General features: G+C 46.5%; 2 protein-coding genes and 1 long non-coding RNA gene across 3 annotated transcripts in view; 2 read left to right on the top strand and 1 right to left on the bottom strand.

The window, feature by feature from the left end:
- The window catches only part of LOC140417959 (uncharacterized), a 97,997-nt gene that overhangs the window by 55,936 nt on the left and 21,036 nt on the right, over positions 1-21,025 (top strand). The window lies entirely within an intron of this gene.
- LOC140421956 (uncharacterized) lies at positions 376-5,875 on the bottom strand. Its single transcript, XM_072506949.1, has 2 exons — positions 5,727-5,875; positions 376-4,692 (listed from the first exon to the last, which is right to left on the bottom strand). Exon 2 carries the CDS (start codon positions 4,413-4,415, stop codon positions 3,705-3,707), a length of 711 nt encoding a protein of 236 aa, XP_072363050.1. The 5' UTR covers positions 4,416-4,692; positions 5,727-5,875; the 3' UTR covers positions 376-3,704.
- Positions 5,936-16,024, top strand: LOC140421983 (uncharacterized). Its single transcript, XR_011947197.1, has 3 exons — positions 5,936-6,094; positions 7,322-7,541; positions 15,685-16,024. It is a non-coding gene; the product is annotated as an uncharacterized lncRNA (long non-coding RNA).

Consider the following 21,025-nt stretch of genomic DNA (forward strand, 5'->3'; position numbering starts at 1 on the left):
ACTACAAATAAAACAATTATTTTTGGCACCTGAGAAGTTTTAACTGAAATTTCTGCTGAGTTCCAGTATTCGCAAAGTGCTACTGATAACCGAATAGCAGAAATGATATAAATTCCTTCAACTTTACACAGTCGAATAATACAAGGAATCGAACAACTTGGCATAGTCCAGAAATATTACAAATCTTACAACTTGTCGTATTGCGCCAGGACTTTGATTCATCAACTAATCTTCCCCCAAACTTGGCGTAGTTCGACAAGTTAAGATCCCATAAATGACAGATTCCTACATTCCTGACCCACAACTTTTATTAGATTTTGGTTATGAGGAGCACAAGGGCCCACTTTCCAGGTGTGATGCAACAGAGACTTTAAGTATTTTTAAACAAAACAATGTTTATTCTATGAATTCAGTTCACATTTTATAAACACACAGTAAACATTTTATCAACTACCAACACAAATACCCCCGCAGACACGGTACTCTATATGTAACCCTTAAAAACTTTCCTAATAACATCCATCAGCCAAACACCCCTTTTAACAAAGCAGTAGGTCTAAATTCTTTACACAAGACAGTTATCACTTTTAAATTATCAAGTGATCTGGGTACCTTTTAACATAGAGAGAGAGAGAGACAAAATGAACCTTCCTGGTCTGATTCAGCTTTCAACTGCCTAAAACGAAGGTAAGACACAAAGCCACAAACAGCTTCCAGCTCAAAACGAAAGTGAAAGTCAGACACAACCCAGCTCTACCCACACAATGACATCACTGCAGCTAGTTCGTAAACACCCATTTCTTAAAGTTTCACTCCCATGATACAATCCAACACCTATTTCTTAAAGGTATATTCCCATGACACTCTCACACAAACAAAAAACATAACAGAACACATTCACCTGCAGAAGCTGGGGCCTGAGAACATTCATTTAAAAGGATAAAACTCGGAAGGATCTTGGTGCTGCTGATCTGACTAAATTCTGTCAGGTTAGAGTTGGAAGTTCTATTTATGGTGAAACAGGCGTTGATGACTTTTATTTATCACACTTTTACAGACTTTCAAAAAAAAAAGGGGAGTTATTCTGATGAGACATTTTGGATGAAAGATGAACTCACTCGAGACCGAATGTAACACAAAGGTGGGAGGAAGAGAGAGACTTCTTCTTGCAGCCGGCTGCCGAGGTGCACACTCTCTGTCCCGAGAGTTTTAAATAATGAAAATGTTCACAGAATACTTCTCTCAGGCCTGGAGTTTGTTAACCAACCAGGAAAAGTCTTTCGCCCGGCAACAGCAGTTCTTTGTTAACTTGGATATACAAAGCTTCTCTTTGCTGTCCAGGTGTCCTCCACTGGACCCGTGTTGATGGGTATATTGACCCGCGCTTTATGAAGAACGCTACCTTCCCAGCCTCGGGTTAATCTTGCTTCAGGAGGGAGAATGTCCCACACTCAATTTCTATCAAAGGTGGGTTCCTCACAAAATTCAGTCCAAAGTTTTAAAATGTAACCTTTAAAAGAGTTTTCCTGATAATACCATAGCTTCACAATGCAACATTTTAATTATTTTTAAAAACAATTTCCTTTCCCTCCATCCATTTGGGGCTGTTTAGCACAGGGCTAAATCGCTGGCTTTGCAAGCAGACCACAGCACGCCAGCAGCACGGTTCAATTCCCGTAACAGCCTCCGCAAACAGGCGCCGGAATGTGGCGACTAGGGGCTTTTCACAACAACTTCATTTGAAGCCTACTTGTGACAATAAGCGATTTTCATTTCATTTTTCATTTTAATTTCAATGGCACCAGCTTGAAGATCACCTGATGCATTAAAATATTTTCAATTGTATATTGAACAATAAAACACCATAACTTCCCCTTAAATAAATAAATACATTTTAAATACATTTTCTCGCTGTGAGGATTCCAAGTAATTAGGAAAGCTAACAGAATATTGTTTATTGCAAGGAGACTGGATTACAAGAGTAGGGAGGTTGTGCTTCAGTTATACAGGGCACTGGTGAGACCACACCTGGAGCACTGTGGACAGTATCGGTCTCCTTATTTAAGGAAAGATGGAAATGGTCTACAAGCAATTCAGAAGAATGGGCGGCTTGTCTCATGAGGAAAGGTTGGACAGGTTCCGATTGTATCCACTGGAATCTAGAAAAGTAAGAGGTGAGTTGATCAAATATTTAAGATCCTGAGGGGTTTTCATCGGTGGATGTGGACTGTTTAAAAATAAGTTATCGATCATTTAAGACAGAGATGAGGAGAACCTTTTTCTCTCTCAGAGGGTTGTGAGTCTTTGGAACTCTTTTCCTCAAAGGGCAGTGGAAGCAGAGTCTTTGAATATTTTGAAAGCAGAGCTGGATAAATTCTTGACCAGCAAGAGGATGAACAGGGGCAGCAGGAATTTGGAGTTGACGTTAAAATCAGATCAGATGAATGGTGGAACAGACTCTCGTGGCCAAACTCCTAGTTTGTATGTTTATTTTTATTCGATCATAGGATTGGGCATCACTGGCTGAGCCAGCATTTATTGCCCATCCCTAATTACTCTTGAACTGAGTGGCTTGCTAGGTCATTTCAGAGGACATTTTAAGAGTCAATCACGTAGGGCAGCACGGTGGCGCAGTGGGTTAGCACTGCGGCATCATGGCGCCGAGGTGCCAGGTTCGATCGCGGCTCTGGGTCACTGTCCGTGTGGAGTTTGCACATTCTCCCCGTGTTTGCGTGGGTTTCGCCCCCACAGCCAAAAGATGTGCAAGCTAGGTGGATTGGCCACGCTAAATTGGCCCTTAATTGGAAAAGAAATATGAATTGGGCACTCTACATTAATTTAGAAAAAAAAAGAGTCAATCACGTTGCTTGGGTCTGGAGTCACATGTAGGCCAGACCGGTTAAGGACAGCAGATTTCCTTCCCTGAAGGACATTAGTAAACCAGGTGGGGGGTTTTACAACAACTGACAATGATTTCATGGTCATCATTCAACTTTTAATTCCACACTTTTTTTTATTGCAATCAAATGTGCTCATCTGCTGTGGATTTGAACCCGAATCCCCAGGGCATTATCTGGGTCTCTGGATTACTAGCCCAGTGACAATACCAATATGCCACTGCCTCCCCTCTATTTTATATGTTCCACTGCCTTCTTGCACAGACTGACTGCCTCCCCTGTCAGATCCTGCAGCTGCTTCACACCTCTTTCCAAGCTCACTGTTCAAGCTGACCGCCTTCGGCTCACTGTCTTTCAGCGTGGGGACCACCGAAGGTTTCGAGCTCCAAGCTAGGAAAATCATCCAGCCTCCTCTTCTCTTGCACAAACTGCAAATGAACTGTAAATTACACAGGACCAAATCAGCAATAATCTTCTGTGAGAAACACCCAGATAAATTAAACAAAAGAACCTTCCGAATCCCCACAGACCATTTCCATGCCAATGTGGCACAATTGGGAGGTTCCAAACATAAAAGCACAGTCAGTATATTCTGTCTTCAAAATATCCCTTGATTCGGTGATCCATGTGAAACATGTAGCTATATTTTTGCTGTAAGTCGCAAAGTACATCAAACCATTTGAAGCAAAGTTGTGAGACTGGTCAGTCCAACTGCAAGAAGCCCTCTGACTCTCCCTATTCATTAACTGACAGAATGAACATGGTTCAGTCATGGATGTGATTAACAGCATAATCGAACACCTCTAATCACTTGTGAACTCGTTGGTGTTTCTGCAGGCATATTAACTGAGTGAATCCCTTCTCACACTCCGGGCAGGTGAATGGCCTCTCCCCGGTGTGAAGTCGCCGATGTGTGAGTAGGTTTGAGAACTGAGTGAATCCCTTCCCACACTGAGAGCAAATGAATGGCCTCTCGCCAGTGTGAACTCGCTGGTGTGCCAGCAGATGTGATGAATCACAGAATCCCTTCCCACACTTGGAGCAGGTGAAAGGCTTCTCCCCTGTGTGAACTCGCTGGTGCTTCCACAGGTTGGATGGATCAGTGAATCCCTTCCCACATGCAGAACAGGAGAACAGCCTCTCCCCGGTGTGAACTCGCCGGTGTATCTGAAGGCTGGACAACCGACTGAACCCCTTCCCACACTCAGAACAGGTGAATGGTCTCTCTCCAGTGTGAACTCGCTGGTGTGTCTGCAGGTTCCATGAATGAGTGAATCCTTTCCCACAGTCAGGGCAGGTAAACCGCCTCTCTCCGCTGTGAACTCGCTGGTGCGTCTGCAAGATGGATGACCTACTGAACCCCTTCGCACACACAGAGCAGGTGAACGGCCTCTCCCCAGTGTGGCTGCGTCGATGAATCTCCAGATCAGAAGGGGCACGAAATCCCTTCCCACAATCACCACATTTCCACGGTTTCTCCATGGTGCAGGTATCCTTGCGATTTTTCAAGCTGAACATTCAGTTGAAGCCTTGTCCACACAGAGAACATGGGTATGGTCTCTCCTCACTGAATGGTGTGATAATATTTCAGCTTGTTTAAATGGCGTAAGCTCTTTCCACAGTCAGTGCACTGATGTTTGAAATTGTTTAAAGCAGACAGAACAAACAAATATTTCTCCTTCTAGATTCAAAGGTTGAAGATATTCAGGGCCTGATGAATCAAGTGACTCTGTCAAATACTCACATGACATTTGTTTGGAGAATTGTGTCTATAGGATATCCAACTTCTGGTATACTGTAAAAGGAGTTTACAAAAGTTAGCACCGGCAGTAAAGGATAGAAATTCAAAACAGACAATTCCAGTTTCTATGGAAGTCTTTCCTCTCATTCCCCAAAAGCTGTAAATCTCCGGCCAACATAATCCCTCCATTCTCACTTTGCTGAATCTAATATTCATCCTCCCAATTCTCTTGAAGGTGCTGATTCAAACTGATTGACAGATTCATGGTCACCGAGTCCTGTTTCAGTTGGTGAAGGTACAGGGATTTGTGAGAAAGATATCTACTTAGGCAGCGATTTATTTGACTTTGAACTTGCTGCCTATGAGGGTAAACATTTAGATATGATCAATAATTTCAAAATATGATTGCATGTGCACTGCAAGGAAATGCACTTGCAGGGTTACATAACAAACCAATTTGAGCTGTTGAATGGGGGCTTTCTGTACTGTAATGAACCTATGACTGGAAATAATTAACAGTTACAATACTATATTATAAGACTAGAAATACTAATGAATGTACATTATCCATAACCATAAATAATATATCTCATATATCCAAAGATGTGCAGGTTAGGTGGATCGGCCATGCTAAATTGCCCCTTAGTGTCCAATGGTTGTATGAGGTTATGGGGAGTGGGTGGGGGACTGGGCCTGGGTAGGGTGCTCTTTGGGAGGGACGGTGCAAACTCGATGGACTGGATGTCCTCCTTCTGCACTTTAGGGATTCTATGAATGTGTACCACATAACAGCATCAGATATCTCTCTGTCCATATTAAATGTCAGCCATCTCCTGGGAAAACCAGCCCTTTAATTGTGAACATTAGGAAAGAGACCATCCTTTTAGCCAGACAAATAAATGTGTCAAGCTGAGGGAGCAAAGGATGTCAATGTCTTTAAGATAGAGAGAGAGACCTGGGCCAACCTTTCCAGAGTCTGCACCCTCCCTGGATTCACTTCCTTTCCCTTCAGTTGCTGCAAGTGACCAATTGAAGGTCAGAATGAGAAAATAAATGGAAAGGGGGAGAAAAGAAAGTGTTTTACTCACAGATGTTGTAGACAGGAGGACGTTTCCGTCTGCGTGAACTTCAACCTTCAATTGCACAGAACCCACGTTCTGATTGGCTGCTGGGTCAGAATCCTTCCGGTACTCCTCTCTTTGGTCAATACCTCAGCAGAAAGGTCAGGGTTGGGTGTTCCCCGCGCATGCGCAACGCCTCTCCCTTAGACATGGGCAGGGCCGGGGAGAACACTGAGCGGCTTCTCGCTCTGGCCGTCAGCTGGTTGCCTGGAAGCCTTGTCTCGTGGATGTCCGAGGAGGGGTGGGGTGGGGCTCGCGTGACCGCGCGCCGGGCCTGCGCACTGGAACCCGGAGACGTCACCGAGGAACAGAGTGATTCCTACTGGCTGATTGAGGTAGTGCTCCATTGTGACGTTTCAATGAGCTGGAGGTTGAAACTTCCTCCTCTGTGAAACATCTGGGAGGAAATCAATGTTTCCCCAGGAGATGGCTGATATTTAAATGGACATTTTGCTACCATGGGGCATTGATGTGTGTTATAATGTACTTTTTATTCATGGTTCTCCTCGTAGCATTATTTTCTTCTTTAGTAAAGTGCTGTATTTTTAATCATAGAATCCCTTTGTGCAGACGGAGGCCATTCGGCCGATCACGTCCGCACCGACCCTCTGCTAAGGCCACCCTTCCTCGGCCCAAAACCCCGCCCAATCCCCGTAACTCCTCCTAGCCTTTGGACATTAAGGGACAATTTAGCATGGCCAATCGACCTGACCTACACATCTTTGGACTGTGTCACCCAAGGCTGGAATTGAACCTGGGACAGTGGCGTTGTGAGGCAGCAGTGCCAACCACTGTGCTAGCCATTCTTTTCTCCTTCTTTCCATTTCTTTTCTCATTCTACCTTTCCATTTATTTCCAAGCATAGAGGCATTTAGACAGAGAAGGAGTCCCTTTGGTAACTCGAGTCTGTACCAATGCAGAGCAACCCAGTCAGTCCCATTCACCCTCTATATGAAAAATGAAATGAAAATCGCTTATTGTCACAAGTAGGCCTCAAATGAAGTTACTGTGAAAAGCCCCTAGTCGCCACATTCCGGCGCCTGTTCGGGGAGGATGGTACGGGAATTGAACCATGCTGCTGGCCTGCCTTGGTCTGCTTTCAAAGCCAGCGATTTAGCCCTGTGCTAAACCAGCCTCTATATCCCCCATTCCCCTGCAGTATTTCTCCTTCAATCACCTATCGAATTTCACTTGAAACACATTGATCATCTTCACTTTGTCAACCTTAGGCAATAAGTTCCAGGACATGATTATGTTCTGCCCAAAGTAGGTTCTTCCTCTCCTCACTCATGTGTCACGTAATTCAGTATTGTACATTGGATAAAATTTTCAGTAGGCATGGATTTGTTGATCAGTATGAATTAGCACATTGAGGAGAATTGGGAGGGTGTATACTAGGTACAGCAGAGTGAGAACTGAATGGGGCGGGATGGGTTTTTGGGATGGAGATGGTCAACTTTTGGGGAACGAAAGAAGAAAAGAGTTCTATAGGAAATTGAATTGTTTGTTCTGAATTTCTATCCTGTACTGTCAGTGATAACATTTGTAAACTCCTTTTGCAGGATAGAGGAAGCAGATGATTTGCAGACACAAATCTCAACAAACGTCACATCAAGATCTTGCAGAACTGCTCAATTCTACAGGACATGAATGTCATCGGCAAAGGGCTGGAAGGGAACTGAGGTGTTTGAACTGCTGCAGTGTTCACGTTAAAAATACTTTTGTTTTTGCACTAGATTTGTAATGCCTTCTGTATCGATCCTGGAGCTGCCGCGTATTTTTGTAAGTTAAAGTTTGCATTTGTACTGGTGGGGGATGGAGGTGTGAATTTTCAATGTGGGGCCTTTCTTGTCTTTTTGTTTCTTTCGGTTAATTGGGCTGGGAATGTTTTTTCTCTTGCATATGTGTATCCGAGCGGGGTAGGGGGGAAACAATAGGTGGGAAAATGTTTGGTGCCATGGGCTGGTGCTGCCAAGCTAGCTGGGCTGGCTGGCTCACGGAAGCGCAGTGGGATATGGGTGAGCAGATGTTATGCTTGTTGAAGGGGGCTGTTTTTACTGTGCTGTTACTGGGGGGAGGGGGGAATTGCTCTGCTGATGGGGGAGGGACTGTTGCTGGGGGACAAAAGGGAGGTCGCGGACGGAAGCTGCCTGGGGGTGGGCCTGCGGGTGCGTGGGGTGCAAGCTGGACACTGGCCTAAGAAAGGTAATGGTTGATCGGTGCGGTGGGGGTGGGGGGGGGAGGGGGGGGGGCGGGAAGGGAAGCACCTCCACCAGTCTGATCACGTGGAACATTAGAGGGCTTAATGGGCCAGTTAAGAGGGCACACGTGATCGCGCGAGGGGATTGAAGGCGGATGTGGCAATGTTACAGGAGACGCATCTTAGGGTAATCAATCAGACTAGACTAAGGAAGGGTGAGTCACGCAGGTATTGCATTCGGGGCTGGACTCTAAGACTAGAGTGGTCGTGATTCTAATTAATAAGCGAGTGTCATTCGAGGTGGGAAGAATAGTTGCGGATATGGGAGGTCAGTACATCATGGTTAATGGGAAGCTGGAAGGACTGCCACTCCTGGGTACTCGTGAATGTCTACGCGCCAAACTAAGATGATGTGGAGTTTATAAGGAGGATGTTGGGAAGATCCCGGACCTGGCCTCATGGACTGGTCATGGGGGGACGGACTTCAACACAGTCATTGACCCAAGGCTAGACCGATCGAGCTCAAGGACGGCAGGGTGCCAGCAATGGCAAAGGAGCTAGAGGGGTTTATGGAGCAGATGGGGAGAGTGATACAAATATAGGTGGCGGGGCAGGTAGTATTGAGGAGGTGGGGAGGCTGCAGAAAGATTTAGACAGTTTAGGAGAGTGATCCAAGAAATGGCTGATGAAATTCAACGTGGGCAAGTGCGAGGTCTTGCACTTTGGAAAAAAGAGTAAAGGCATGGACTATTTTCTAAACGGTGACAAAATTCATAATGCTGAAGTGCAAAGGGACTTGGGAGTGCTAGTCCCAGGATTCTCTAAAGGTAAACTTGCAGGTTGAGTCCGCAATTAAGAAAGCAAATGCAATGTTGTCATTTATCTCAAGAGGCTTGGAATATAAAAGCAGGGATGTACTTCTGACGCTTTATAAAGCACTAGTTAGGCCCCATTTAGAATACTGTGAGCAATTTTGGGCCCCACACCTCAGGAAGGACATACTGGCACTGGAGCGGGCCCAGCGGAGATTCACACGGATGATCCCAAGAATGGTAGGCCTAACATGCGATGAACGTCTGAGGATCCTGGGATTATATTAATTGGAGTTTAGGAGGTTGAGGGGAGATCTAATAGAAACTTACAAGATAATGAATGGCTTAGATAGGGTGGACGTAGGGAAGTTGTTTCCAATAGCAGGGGAGACTAGGACCCGGGGGCACAGCCTTAGAATAAAAGGGAGTCACTTTAGAACAGAGATGAGGAGGAATTTCTTCAGCCAGAGAGTGGTGGGTCTGTGGAATTCATTGCCACAGAGGGCGGTGGAGGCTGGAACGTTGAGTGTCTTTAACACAGAAGTTGATAAATTCTTGATTTCTCGAGGAATTAAGGGCTATGGAGAGAGAGCGGGTAAATGGAGTTGAAATCAGCCATGATTGAATGGTGAAGTGGACTCGATGGGCTGAATGGCCTTGCTTCCGCTCCTATGTCTTATGGACCCATGGAGGTTTGGGCGGCCGAGAGTGAAGGAGTTCTCTTTCTACACACACGTACATAAAGTTTTCTCCCGGATCGACTTTTTCACCTTGAACCGGGTTTTACTAAGGGGGATAATGGACACTGAGTACTCAGTGATCACGGTCTCGGATCATGCCCTGCACTGGCTGGACTTACAGGTGAGCAAGGAGTGTGGCCAGCGTCCGCATTGGAGATTGGATGTCGGACTGTTAGCGGATGAGGAGGTGTGCGGACGGGTGAGGACATGCATCCAGAACTATCTGGAAGTTAATGACACGGGGGAAGTCTCGGCAGCAATGGTCTGGGAGGCACTGAAGGCGGTGGTCAGAGGGGAGCTGATTTCGATATGAGCCCACAGGGAGAAGGTAGATAGAGCAGAGACGGATCGACTGATAGGGGAAATACTTTAGGTCGACAGGAGATTATGCAGAGACCCCAGAGGCAGGGCTTTTAAGGGAATGACGGAGGCTACAGGCGGAGTTTGGCTTGCTAACTACAGGGAAGGCGGTGGAGCAGCTGAGGAAGGTGAGGGGGCGATATATGAATATGGAGAGAAGGCCAGCAGAAAGCTTGTGCAGCAGCTCAGAAAGAGGGGGGCAGCCAGGGAGATTGGGAAAATGAAGAACAGAGACCAGAAGTTGGTCAGCAGGGGTTAATAAGGTATTTAAGGAGTTTTATAACACGCTATCTGAGTCGGAACCCCCAGCCAGGCCGGAACGGATAAGGCAATTCTTAGGGGGGCTGAGGCTCCCGAAGGTGGACGGGGGGGCTGGTAGAAGGGCCCAGATCGGGATTGAAGAAATATCAGAAGGGCTGAAGGCCATGCAGTCGGGTAAAGCCCCAGGACCGGACGGGTACCCGGTGGAGTTTTATAAAACGTTCTCTGGGATGCTGGGGTCGCTGCCGATGAGGACATTTAATGAGGCAAGGGAGAGAGGGGGGCTTCCCCCGACAATGTCACAGGCTACGATCTCACTGATCTTGAAGCGGGAGAAGGACCCGGAGCTGTGCGGGTCCTACAGACCAATCTCCTTGTTAAATGTTGACTTCAAACTGTTAGCCAAACTTTTGTCCTCGAGGATCAAAGACTGCATTCCGGATGTGATTGGGGTGGACCAGACGGGATTTGTTAAGGACAGGCAGTTGGCAGCCAACCTTAGAAGACTGTTGAATGTGATCATGATGCCCCCAGAGGGAAGAAACGTAAAGGTAGTGGTCGCAATGGACGCAGAGAAGGCATTTGATCGGGTGGAATGGACCTATCTGTGGGAGGTGCTGTGGCGATTTGGGTTTGAACGGGGCTTCATCGACTGGGTTAGGCTGCTGTATCAGGCGCCTGTGGTGAGTGTACAGACAAACAGGTTGACATTGGGCTATTTTAGTCGGTGTGGGAGCGGGTAGAGGCAGCATCATGTAAGGGCACGAGTTTGGGGGCATTGGTAACGGCGCTTCTGCCGTTCCTGCTGGCATGGTACTCCACCAGCCCCGTGGTGATGGCGGCCCCGTGGTGATGGTGGCCCTGAGAGTCTAGGGGCAATGGAGGAAACATGTGGGTTTCCTCCAAGAGGGAGCATCCGTTTGGTCTCCAATCTGCAATAATCATCGGTTTGCCCCGGGGAGGCTGGATGGAGGGTTTCGGAGATGGCAAAGAGCAGGGATTGAGAGGATGGGAAATCTGTTCATAGAGGGGAGTTTACCCAGCCTGAGGGAGTTGGAGGAGAAATTTGAATTGACGGGAGGGAATGAGTTCAGGTACCTGCAGGTGCGGGACCTCCTACACAGGCAGGTTTCAACCTTCCCACTCCTACCACCAAGGGGGATACAGGACAGGGTAGTTTCCAGAGTATGGGTGGGAGAGGGGAGGGTTTCGGACATTTACCAGGAACTAATGGGGTCAGAGGAAACGCAGACCGAAGAGCTGAAACACAAATGGGAAGAGGAGTTAGGAGGAGAGATAGAGGATGGTCTCTGGGCGGATGCATTGAGTAGAGTCAATGCTTCCACATCATGCACCAGGCTCAGCCTGATACAATTTAAGGTCGTTCACTGGGCACACATAACAGTGGCCCGGATGAGCAGGTTCTTTGGGATAGAAGATTGGTGCAGAAGGTGTGCGGGAGGACCAGATAACCATGTCCATATGTTCTGGACATGCCCGAAGCTCAGGGGATTCTGGCAGGGGTTTGCGGATGTCATGTCCAAGGTGTTAAAAACAAGGGTGGCACCGAGTCCAGAGGTTTGCGATTTTCGGAGTGTCGGAGGATCCGGGAGTCCTGGAGGAGAAAGAGGGAGACATTCTGGCCTTTGCCTCCCTGGTAGCCCGGAGACAGATACTATCAGCTTAGAGGGACTCAAAGCCCCCGAAGTCAGAGACCTGGCTCACTGACATGGCTAGCTTTCTCTGTCTGGAGAAAATCACATTCGCCCTGAGAGGGTCAATGTCAGGGTACGTCCGGAGGTGGCAGGCGTTCGTCGACTTTGTTAGAGAAAATTAACCATCAGCAGAGAAGGGGGTGGGGGGGGAGCCGGTTTAGCTCAGATTAGTGTGTAAGAAAGGTGGGACCTGTGAGGGAGGAAGACGGTCTTTGCACTATGTTTATATTTGTATGTACACTGTTTCTTATGTTATTGTTACAAAATCACAAATACCTCAATAAAATGTTTTATATAAAAAGAGAGAGAAAGCGTTGGGCCAACCTTTCCGGAGTCTGCACTCTTCCTGGAATCACTTCCTTTCCCTTCAGTTGCTGCAAGGGACCAATTGAATGAGAAAAGAAATGGAAAGGGGGAGAAAAGAAAGTGTTTTACTCACAGATGTGGGCAGCATGGTAGCATTGTGGGTAGCACAATGCTTCACAGCTCCAGGGTCCCAGGTTCGATTCACGGCCTGGGTCACTGTCTGTGCAGAGTCTGCACATTCTCCCCATGTGTGCGTGGGTTTCCTCCGGGTGCTCCGGTTTCCTCCCACAGTCCAAAGATGTGCAGGTTAGGTGGATTGGCCATGCTAAATTGCCCTTAGTGTCGGGTGGGGTTACTGCGTTATGGGGATAGGATGGCGGTGTGGACCTTGGGTAGGGTGCGCTTTCCAGTACAGACTCAATGGGCCGAATGGCCTCCTTCTGCACTGCAAATTCTATGTTGGAGACAGGAGGAAGTTTCAGTCTGTGCGAAGCTCAGTACCATTCACACAAATCCCGCGCTCTGATTGGTTGACCCTCTCGGTTTCCCATTGGTCAAAACCTCAGCAGGAAGGTCAAGGGTGGGTTGTCCACTGCACACGCGCACTTTCCCCTCTCCCTTGGACATGCGCAGTGCCGGGGCAGATCACCGAGCGGCATCTCGCTTTGGCCGGAGCCGTCAGCCAGTTGCCTGGAAACCTTGTCTCGAGGAGGTGGAACGACGGGTGGGGGCGAAGCTCCAGTGTCCGCGCGCCCAGCCTGAGCATTGGAACCCCGAGACGTCACCGCTGAGTAGTGTGATTTCTATTGGCTGATTCGGGCAGGGCTCCATTGTAACGTCATTATGACTCAGAGGGGTGTTCTCAGTACACACTGTCCCATTGGGAGCGCTGCATGGAGCTTCCTCCACTGTCTGTCCAACAGCTCCTCTGTCTCTGAGTGAAGATTGAGCTTCACACAGACTGAAACTTCCGCATGTTTCCATCATCTGTGAGTAAAACACTTTCTTTTCTCCCCTTTCCATTTCTTTTCTCATTCTGACCTTCAATTGGTCACTTGTTTAAATCCTCAGGCCCAGTTGAGATATTTCCCAGGCTGCTGTGAGATTGCAGAGGCTCAGACAATAATTTTCAAATCTTCTCTGGCCAGCAGAGCTGGCCTCGGGGGTGCCCCCACGGTGGCCTGGCCCGTGATCGGGGTCCACCGATCGGCGGGCGGGCCTGTGCCGTGGGGGCACTCTTTTTCTTCCACCTTCGCCATGGTCTCCACTATGGCGGAGGCGGAAGAGACCTCCTCCACTGCGCATGCGCGGGGATGCCGTGAGCATCCGCTGATGCTCCTGCGCATGCGTTGCCCGGCGAAGTCCTTTCGGCGCCGGCTGGCGTGGTGCCAAAGGCTTTTCCTGCCAGCCGGCGTGGTGGAAATCTCTCCGGCGCAGGCCTAGCCCCTCAAGGTGAGGGCTTGGCCCCTAAAGGTGCGGAGAATGGCGCGATGCCGGATTGGTTCCCGCCACTCCATTACACCGGATTCCCCCGCCCCGCCGGGTGGGGGAGAGTTCCGGCCCATGTCTTACAACTTTGACCTGAATTCTTTGAGGAGGTGACTAGGTGTATAGATGAGGGTAGTGCAGTTGATGTAGTCTTCGTGGATTTCAATGAGGTTTTTGACAAGTCTCTCACGGGAGATTGGTCAAGATGGGACCCAGAGCAGTTGGCAATTTGGACCCAGAATTGACTGAGTGGCAGAGGGTGATGGTTGAAGGTTATTTTTGTGACTGGAAGCCCGTGTCCAGTGGTGTTCCACAGGGATCAGTGCTGGGCCTTTGCTGTTTGTAGTGTACATTAATGATTTGGATGTGAATGGAGGAGGTAAGATCAAGTAAGTTTGCAGATGACAGTCTGAAGTTCTTAGTTGGGGGATCATGATCGGCACAGGCTTGGAGGGCCAAAGGGCCTGTTCCTGTGCTGTACTTTTCTTTGTTCTCTGACACAAAAATTAGTTGTGTGATAAGTAGTGAGGTGGAAAGCCTTAGATTACAGGACCACATAGAAGAGCTGGTTAGATGGACAGAACAGTGGCAAACGGAATTTAACTTGAAAAGCGTGTGGTCATGCATTTTGGGAGGACTAACAAGACAAGGAAATATAATAAAATAATATTTTTTAGTGTCACAAGTAGGCTTACATTAACACAGCAATGAAGTTACTGTGAAAATCCCCCAGAAGACCACAGGACAGGTTGATCAGGTGGTTAAAAAGGGATATGGGATACTTGCTCTATTAGCTGAGGTATAGAATATAAGAGCAGGGAGGTTATGATGGAGCTGTATGAAACACTCGTTAGGCCTCATTTAGAGTACTGTGTGCAGTTATGATCGCCACACTCGAGGAACGATGTGATTGCACTAGAAAGGGTTCAGAGGAGACTCTCCAGGATGTTACCTGGGAGAAAAAAAGAGAGGCTGGTTAGGAGTTACTTTCCTGAGACCAGAAGAGGCTGAGGGGAGGTGTGATTGAGGTGTACAAATTTATGAAGGACTAGAGAAGGCCATTTTAGCCAGAGTCGATAAGAAGAATCCTTTCCCCTTACAGGTCAATAACCAGGGGGTGTAAATGTACGGTAAGGGCCAGAGGATTTAGAGGGTTTTGAGGGAAAACATTTTCACCAGAGGGTGGTGGGAATCTGAAACTCGCTCTCTGAAGGTGTGCGAGACGCGGGGACCCTCACAACAGTTAAGAAGCATTGAGATGAGCACTTGATTGGCCACAGCATACAAGGCTACGGACCAAGAGCTGGAAAGTGGGATTGGAATAGAGAGGTGCTTGATGGCTGGTGCAGAAATGATGGGCCGAAGGGCCTCTTTCTCTGCTGTAAACTCTCTGATTCTATGAGGACAGAGATGTGCTCCTACAGTGCAGACGGAGGCCATTCAGCCCATCGTGTCTGCACCAATCCTCCGAAAGAGCATCCCATCATATCCCCATAACCCCAGCTAACCTTTGTTGGACACTAAGGAGCAATTTATCACGGGCAATCCACCTAACCTGCACATCTGTGGATGTTGAGGTTCATCTGTCTCCACCTATAACTGGCTCCCTATTCAGCCCCACCGCTCCACGCTCACCACCCCCCAACAACAGTATAAATCTGACCCCATTTCCAGTTCTCTCTAACTTTGACAAAGAGTCATTGAGACTTGAAATGTTAGTTCCCTTTTCTGTCAGACTTGCTGAGGTTTTCTGTTTTGCTATATATTAAACACACACATCTGTCTGGCAGCCTCCATGAAGATTTTCATGTCTCGGTGTCCAGGACAGGAAACAGTGAGCATGGATCAGCCTGAATCAGCACCTTCAGGAGAATTGGGAGGATGAATATTAGATACAGCAGAGTAAGAATGGAGGGAGTGTGTGTGGGGAGGAGATTTTTGGGGCCTGAGAGAAGAAAATACGTTCCATGGAAACTCAAATTGTCTGTTCTGAGTTTGTATCCTGTACTGACAGTGGTAACTTTTTGTAATCTCCTTTTACAGGGTATCCGAAGATGAGGATTTACAGACAGAAATCTCAAACCCAAATTCACATCAAAATCTGACTGTCACTCAATTCATCGGGTGCTGAATATTATCGGTCTTTAAATCTAGGCGGACAAATGATTGTTTGTTCTGTTTACTTCAGAATGCTTTAACCATCAGTGTGAGTGGGAAAGCATCGAGACACACAAACACACCTGAGTGAGGCTGTCCAAGTGCACTGACTGGGGAAGGAGCTTTAATCGGTTACACAGCCTGAAAACACATTGCACCATTCACAGCAGGGAGAAACTGTCCTGTGTGAGCCTTCAACTGATTGTCTAGCCTTCAGAGACACCCGCACCATGGAGAAACGGTGGAAATGTGGGGACTGTGGGAAGGGATTTAGGTACCCATCTGCACTGGAAACTCATCGACGCATTCATGCTGGGACGAGGCCATTCAGCTGCTTAAAGTGTGGAAGAGAATTCAGTGATTCATCCAGTCTCAGGAGACATCAGCGAATTCACACAGGTGAGAAGCCATTCAGATGCTCTGTGTGTGGGAAGAGTTTCATTCAGTCATCCACCCTGCAGACACACCAGCGAGTTCACACCGGGGAGAAGCCGTTCACCTGTTCTGTGTGTGGGAAGGGATTCACTCACTTATTTGCACTGCAGAGACACCAGCGAGTTCACACCGGGGAGAGGCCTTTCACCTGCTCTGTGTGTGGAAAGGGATTCACTCAGTCGTCCAACTTGCTCAGACACAATGTCACTCACACCAATGAGAGACCCTTTAAATGCTCTGACTGTGGAAGGGGTTTCAAAAGCTCTCACGTACTGATGATCCACCAGCGCATTCACACTGAGGAGAGACCGTTCAGCTGCTCTCACTGTGCAAAGAGGTTTCGGACATCATCCACACTGCGGATACACCAGCAAGTTCACAAGTGATGATGGGTGTTGGATTCTGCTGTTATTGCTGCTGTTAATCATATCCAGGACTGAACCATGTTCATTCTGACACTTGGTGAAGGGGGAGGGTTGGAGGGTTTCTTACTGCTGGACTGGCCGTTCTCACAACTTTGCTTCCAGTGGGCTGATGCTCTTTGAGCCTGGGAGAGCACATTTCCACTGAAATGATCGACAAAAGATGATGAAGGACATTTATTTTATCCTGGATAGTAAATAGTGATTTTTTTTCCCCCCACTACAGGTAGATCTAAAATAAACACAGAAAGAACTGGAAAAACACAGCAGGTCTGGCAGCATCTGTGGAAATTGAAACTGAGTTAATGAATCACATCCAATGTAACTCTACTTCAGAACTAAAGAGAGGGAGAAATGTGATGGGCTTGATGCTGGTGAGAAAGGGGCAGGGTCAAGTAGAACAAAAGGGAAAGTCAGGGATTGGTTAGAGGGTGGGTGAGAGTAAATGATAAAAATTATCCTGGAACAAAAGGCAAAGGGAAGGGTAATGTGTGTTTTTTTATTTTAAAGTACCCAATTATTTATTTCCAATTTAGCATGGCCAATCCACCAAACCTGCACATCTTTTGGTTGTGGGGGTGAGACCCACGCAGACATGGGGAGAATGTGCAAACTCAACACAAGAGTAACCCGGGGATCGAACCCGGGTCTTAACACAAAGGGTCTTTCTGTGATTTGACCTGGCAGTCTCTAGCAGTTTACACAACTTGCAAAAATATGAACATTTTAAGTCTTATCTGATTAATTCCCAGTTAGTCAGCTTCTCTTAATCTCATGGTTAATATGATTCAGTCAATTACTCCCAATGATTTCTTATTAAAAACCCCTATCTGCCTCATCTATAGCTAATCCGAAAATCTGATTGTGGTGATCTCTATGTGTGCATGTACACAAGGGGTTAATGTGTCATCAGTAGCACCACATGACCACTAGAGGGCCGGACCAACAGGGGTATAAAAGGCAGCCACATTAGGGCTCTCTCTCTCTCTCTCTCTTGGGTGCACTGTGATCATAGCAACAGCAGACTAGTTTAGATGACCAGTGGAGTTACATACAGTTACCATAGTTAGATCTTGTTAACCTTATCACTAGTATCAAAGTTAAAGTAAAGAACTCATGTAAATATTGTTGTAGTCACTCAATAAACCTTTTGTTATTACTGGAAGAGTTCAAACCTTCTTCATTGGGATTCAGAATACCTCATCACTAAACAAGGATTGAGTAGCACATGTTACCTACCACACAGGGGACAAAACATGGTACCAGTCGAGTGGCTTTAACAGAACTAGTTAGATAAGGTTGACAAATCAAAATTTTCTTTACCTGTCAGTCTGGCCTCAATAAAAGTCGAGATGGATTTGCAGGTATAGCATTAGTTATTTTATTTGACTTGCAAGCCTGACTCAGTTCACAGCGGTACAAAACACATCCTGTTTTCTGTACCTCCGGAATCAAGTGAGTCTGTAGAACAAAGAAGGTTCTACTGATACATTCAAATGGCATCAAGTTTCACATACACGATTCCCATAGGTCATCCTATACCCCTCCTGACCTGGCCATACATCCTAATTGGCTCACTTCCAATCCCTTCCTCTGGCCCCTATTACCCAGCATCCTTTTCCCCTCCGTAGCTGGACACACCTCCTCCTTGCTTTGCCATGCGTTCTGAAATCCTTTGTCTGTGAACTCACCAGAATGAGACTGGCCTATCTCTACATTACAGTAACTAATATCTCTAAAACAATTATTTTATATCACATTCGTCAAGGTTAGACAAAAAGAGAAGACTGTGAAAGACTTCGCAGCAAATGAATCCTCGACGACTAACTATGGGACTCATTGGACCTCTAGAGCAGCTGGAAACAACCGGTAATTTAAGTTATGACTGGAAAAGATTTGAACAGATTTTCCAAATATTTATCGCAGCTAATGGTTTAAGCATGGTCTCTAGTGCAACAAAAATAGCACTACTACTCTAAATAGGAGGGCATGAAGCTAGAAAAATCTATAATTGCTTTAATTACTTAGAAGGTGAAGATGACACCAAAATAGAAGTAATACTCAAAAAATTTGATGAACACTGTAAGAGTCACTCTGGTGAGATGCTGGAAATATTTAACAATTGTCATAAATTCCAGAGAAACGGAGGGCCCATCACTGATTTTATTACAAATCTCAAGTTAATACCACAAGGCTGTGATTATGCTGATTTCAGAAACACTATGATAATGCATCAATTAAGTTCTGGATTATCTGATAAAAATTTGAGGGAAGAACTATCACAAAATAAGCATCTAACTCTAGAAACTGCTATACAAAAATGCCTTGCTTATGAACAAAAACAAAATCAATACTGTCAGTCTTTACAAACACAGAGTCAGTGTCGAGAAAAGAAAATCGGAAAAAACGGCGCCAAAACTTACCACGAGGCAAGGCAGGGTTGAAACAAAAGACTGTTCTGAGCGGCAGCCATCTTGTGAAAGGAGCCGCACATGCACAGTTGTGCAAAGAGAGCACAGTAAAGGAACCTCGAATTGCGCATGTGCGCTGGAGTCATACGCATGACTTCACAAGCGTCATGATGTCAGAGGACCAGGACCACGCCCATTTAAAAGGGAAATGCACGAAAATGAACAAAAAGAAATTTAAAGCTGTCAAACTCAATTTTCTTACCTCAAAAGACAGAACAATGCCCGAACTTACACCAGCAGTTGATAACTTTCACAACACCCTGGAACAAGCAGTCTGCACCACCCAAAGTGAAGAGCACAATGAAAAATCCGAAACCAAAGAAGATGATTTGTTCATTGAACATGAAGAGAACGATAACAACTCCGAACAAAAAGGGATGATTTGTCTATCGAACGATGCACACAATACTTCTCAGACATGGCTGAGTTATTCGGAGATCCTGATTACAGCATCAGCAACACTGTTGAAAAGCTCGGTTGAAAAGCTCAACACGACTCTTCTCATGGTAGATGAATCCAATACCATGGTGCCATGGCAGATCGTCAATACATTGGATGACAGCAATACCCAAGACGAAGACGACGCCCCACAGAGAGCACAGAACGACTGCATTGAGAGAGCACAGATTGACTTTACAGCGAGAACACTGCACGACTCCAGAGAGAGAGCGATGAAGGACTCCACAGAGAGAGCGATGAAGGACTCCACAGAGAGAGCGATGAAGGACTCCACAGAGAGAGCGATGAAGGACTCCACAGAGAGAGCGATGAAGGACTCCACAGAGAGAGCGATGAAGGACTCCACAGAGAGAGCGATGAAGGACTCCACAGAGAGAGCGACGCAAGTCTCCACAGACAGCTCGGTGACAAACTCAAAAAATGGAAGCAAGCAAACACTCCATAGCGAACGCCATGCATAAACAAGACCATAAAATCTATCCAGCTTATTTGAGCCACGAGAAGAAGACTATGAAAGTCTACCCAGCTCATTTAACCAACAAGAAGACACTGAATATCTACCCACTGTATGTGAGATGAAGAAATCAAGAAATCACAATTCCCATACAGGATGTGCAGGATCACAGCGAGACAGACACATCTCAGTTCGTCTGCACTGAAGCACTCAATAATTAGAGGACGGCTACTCACGAGTCCAGAGAGACCACGTCAAATGAAATTGTGAAGATTTTGACTCCAAAAGAGGAGCACCAAGAGTCCAGAGAGACCACGTTAATAGAAATCTTGAAGATTTTGACTCCAGAAGAGGAGCACCAAGAAATCAAAGATGATTCAAATGAACCAGAAATAACTCCAGAAGAGGAGCACAAAGAGATCGCAGATAATTCAAGTGAACCAGAAATGACTTTAGAAGAGGAGTACCAAGGAAACAAAGAAGAGGAATCAAATCCACCACAAATGACTGATGTCACCAACATCAGATCATTCCCACAATTCTCAAGAAGAAACGCTCAATGTAACAGATGCCACAAAGGACACTGACACCAATAACTGTGACAATGACTCACGTCATCCACACGGAACACTCATCGAGCGCAACAGGAACAACAACCGCAAGAAGCACAGCGGAAACAAGAACAACGATAGCAACATCAAAAACTACAAGCACAAGAACAAAAACTACAAGAACAACAAACACAACAAGAAGCATAACAAAAAAAGAAACAACGAGCACGACGAGAAAAACAACAAGAACAGAAACAACAAGCATGACGAAAACAACAACAAGAACAACAACAATGAAACAATGACCTGTACAACATGGTACAACTCTGCACATAAAGGACAATGCCACAGCACACTGCAAAACAATGGCAAGAGCACAAACATGCCATGGCAACAAATCTCACAAATTCACATTTGCTCCACAACAAACAAGCA

The sequence above is a fragment of the Scyliorhinus torazame genome, chromosome 5, assembly GCF_047496885.1.
Source record: "Scyliorhinus torazame isolate Kashiwa2021f chromosome 5, sScyTor2.1, whole genome shotgun sequence".
In the NCBI taxonomy this organism is placed as follows: Eukaryota; Metazoa; Chordata; class Chondrichthyes; order Carcharhiniformes; family Scyliorhinidae; genus Scyliorhinus; species Scyliorhinus torazame.

Excerpts from the sequence above, each read along its gene's own strand:
- LOC140421956 (XM_072506949.1), bottom strand. The coding sequence starts at position 4,415 with ATGTTCAGCTTGAAAAATCGCAAGGATACCTGCACCATGGAGAAACCG.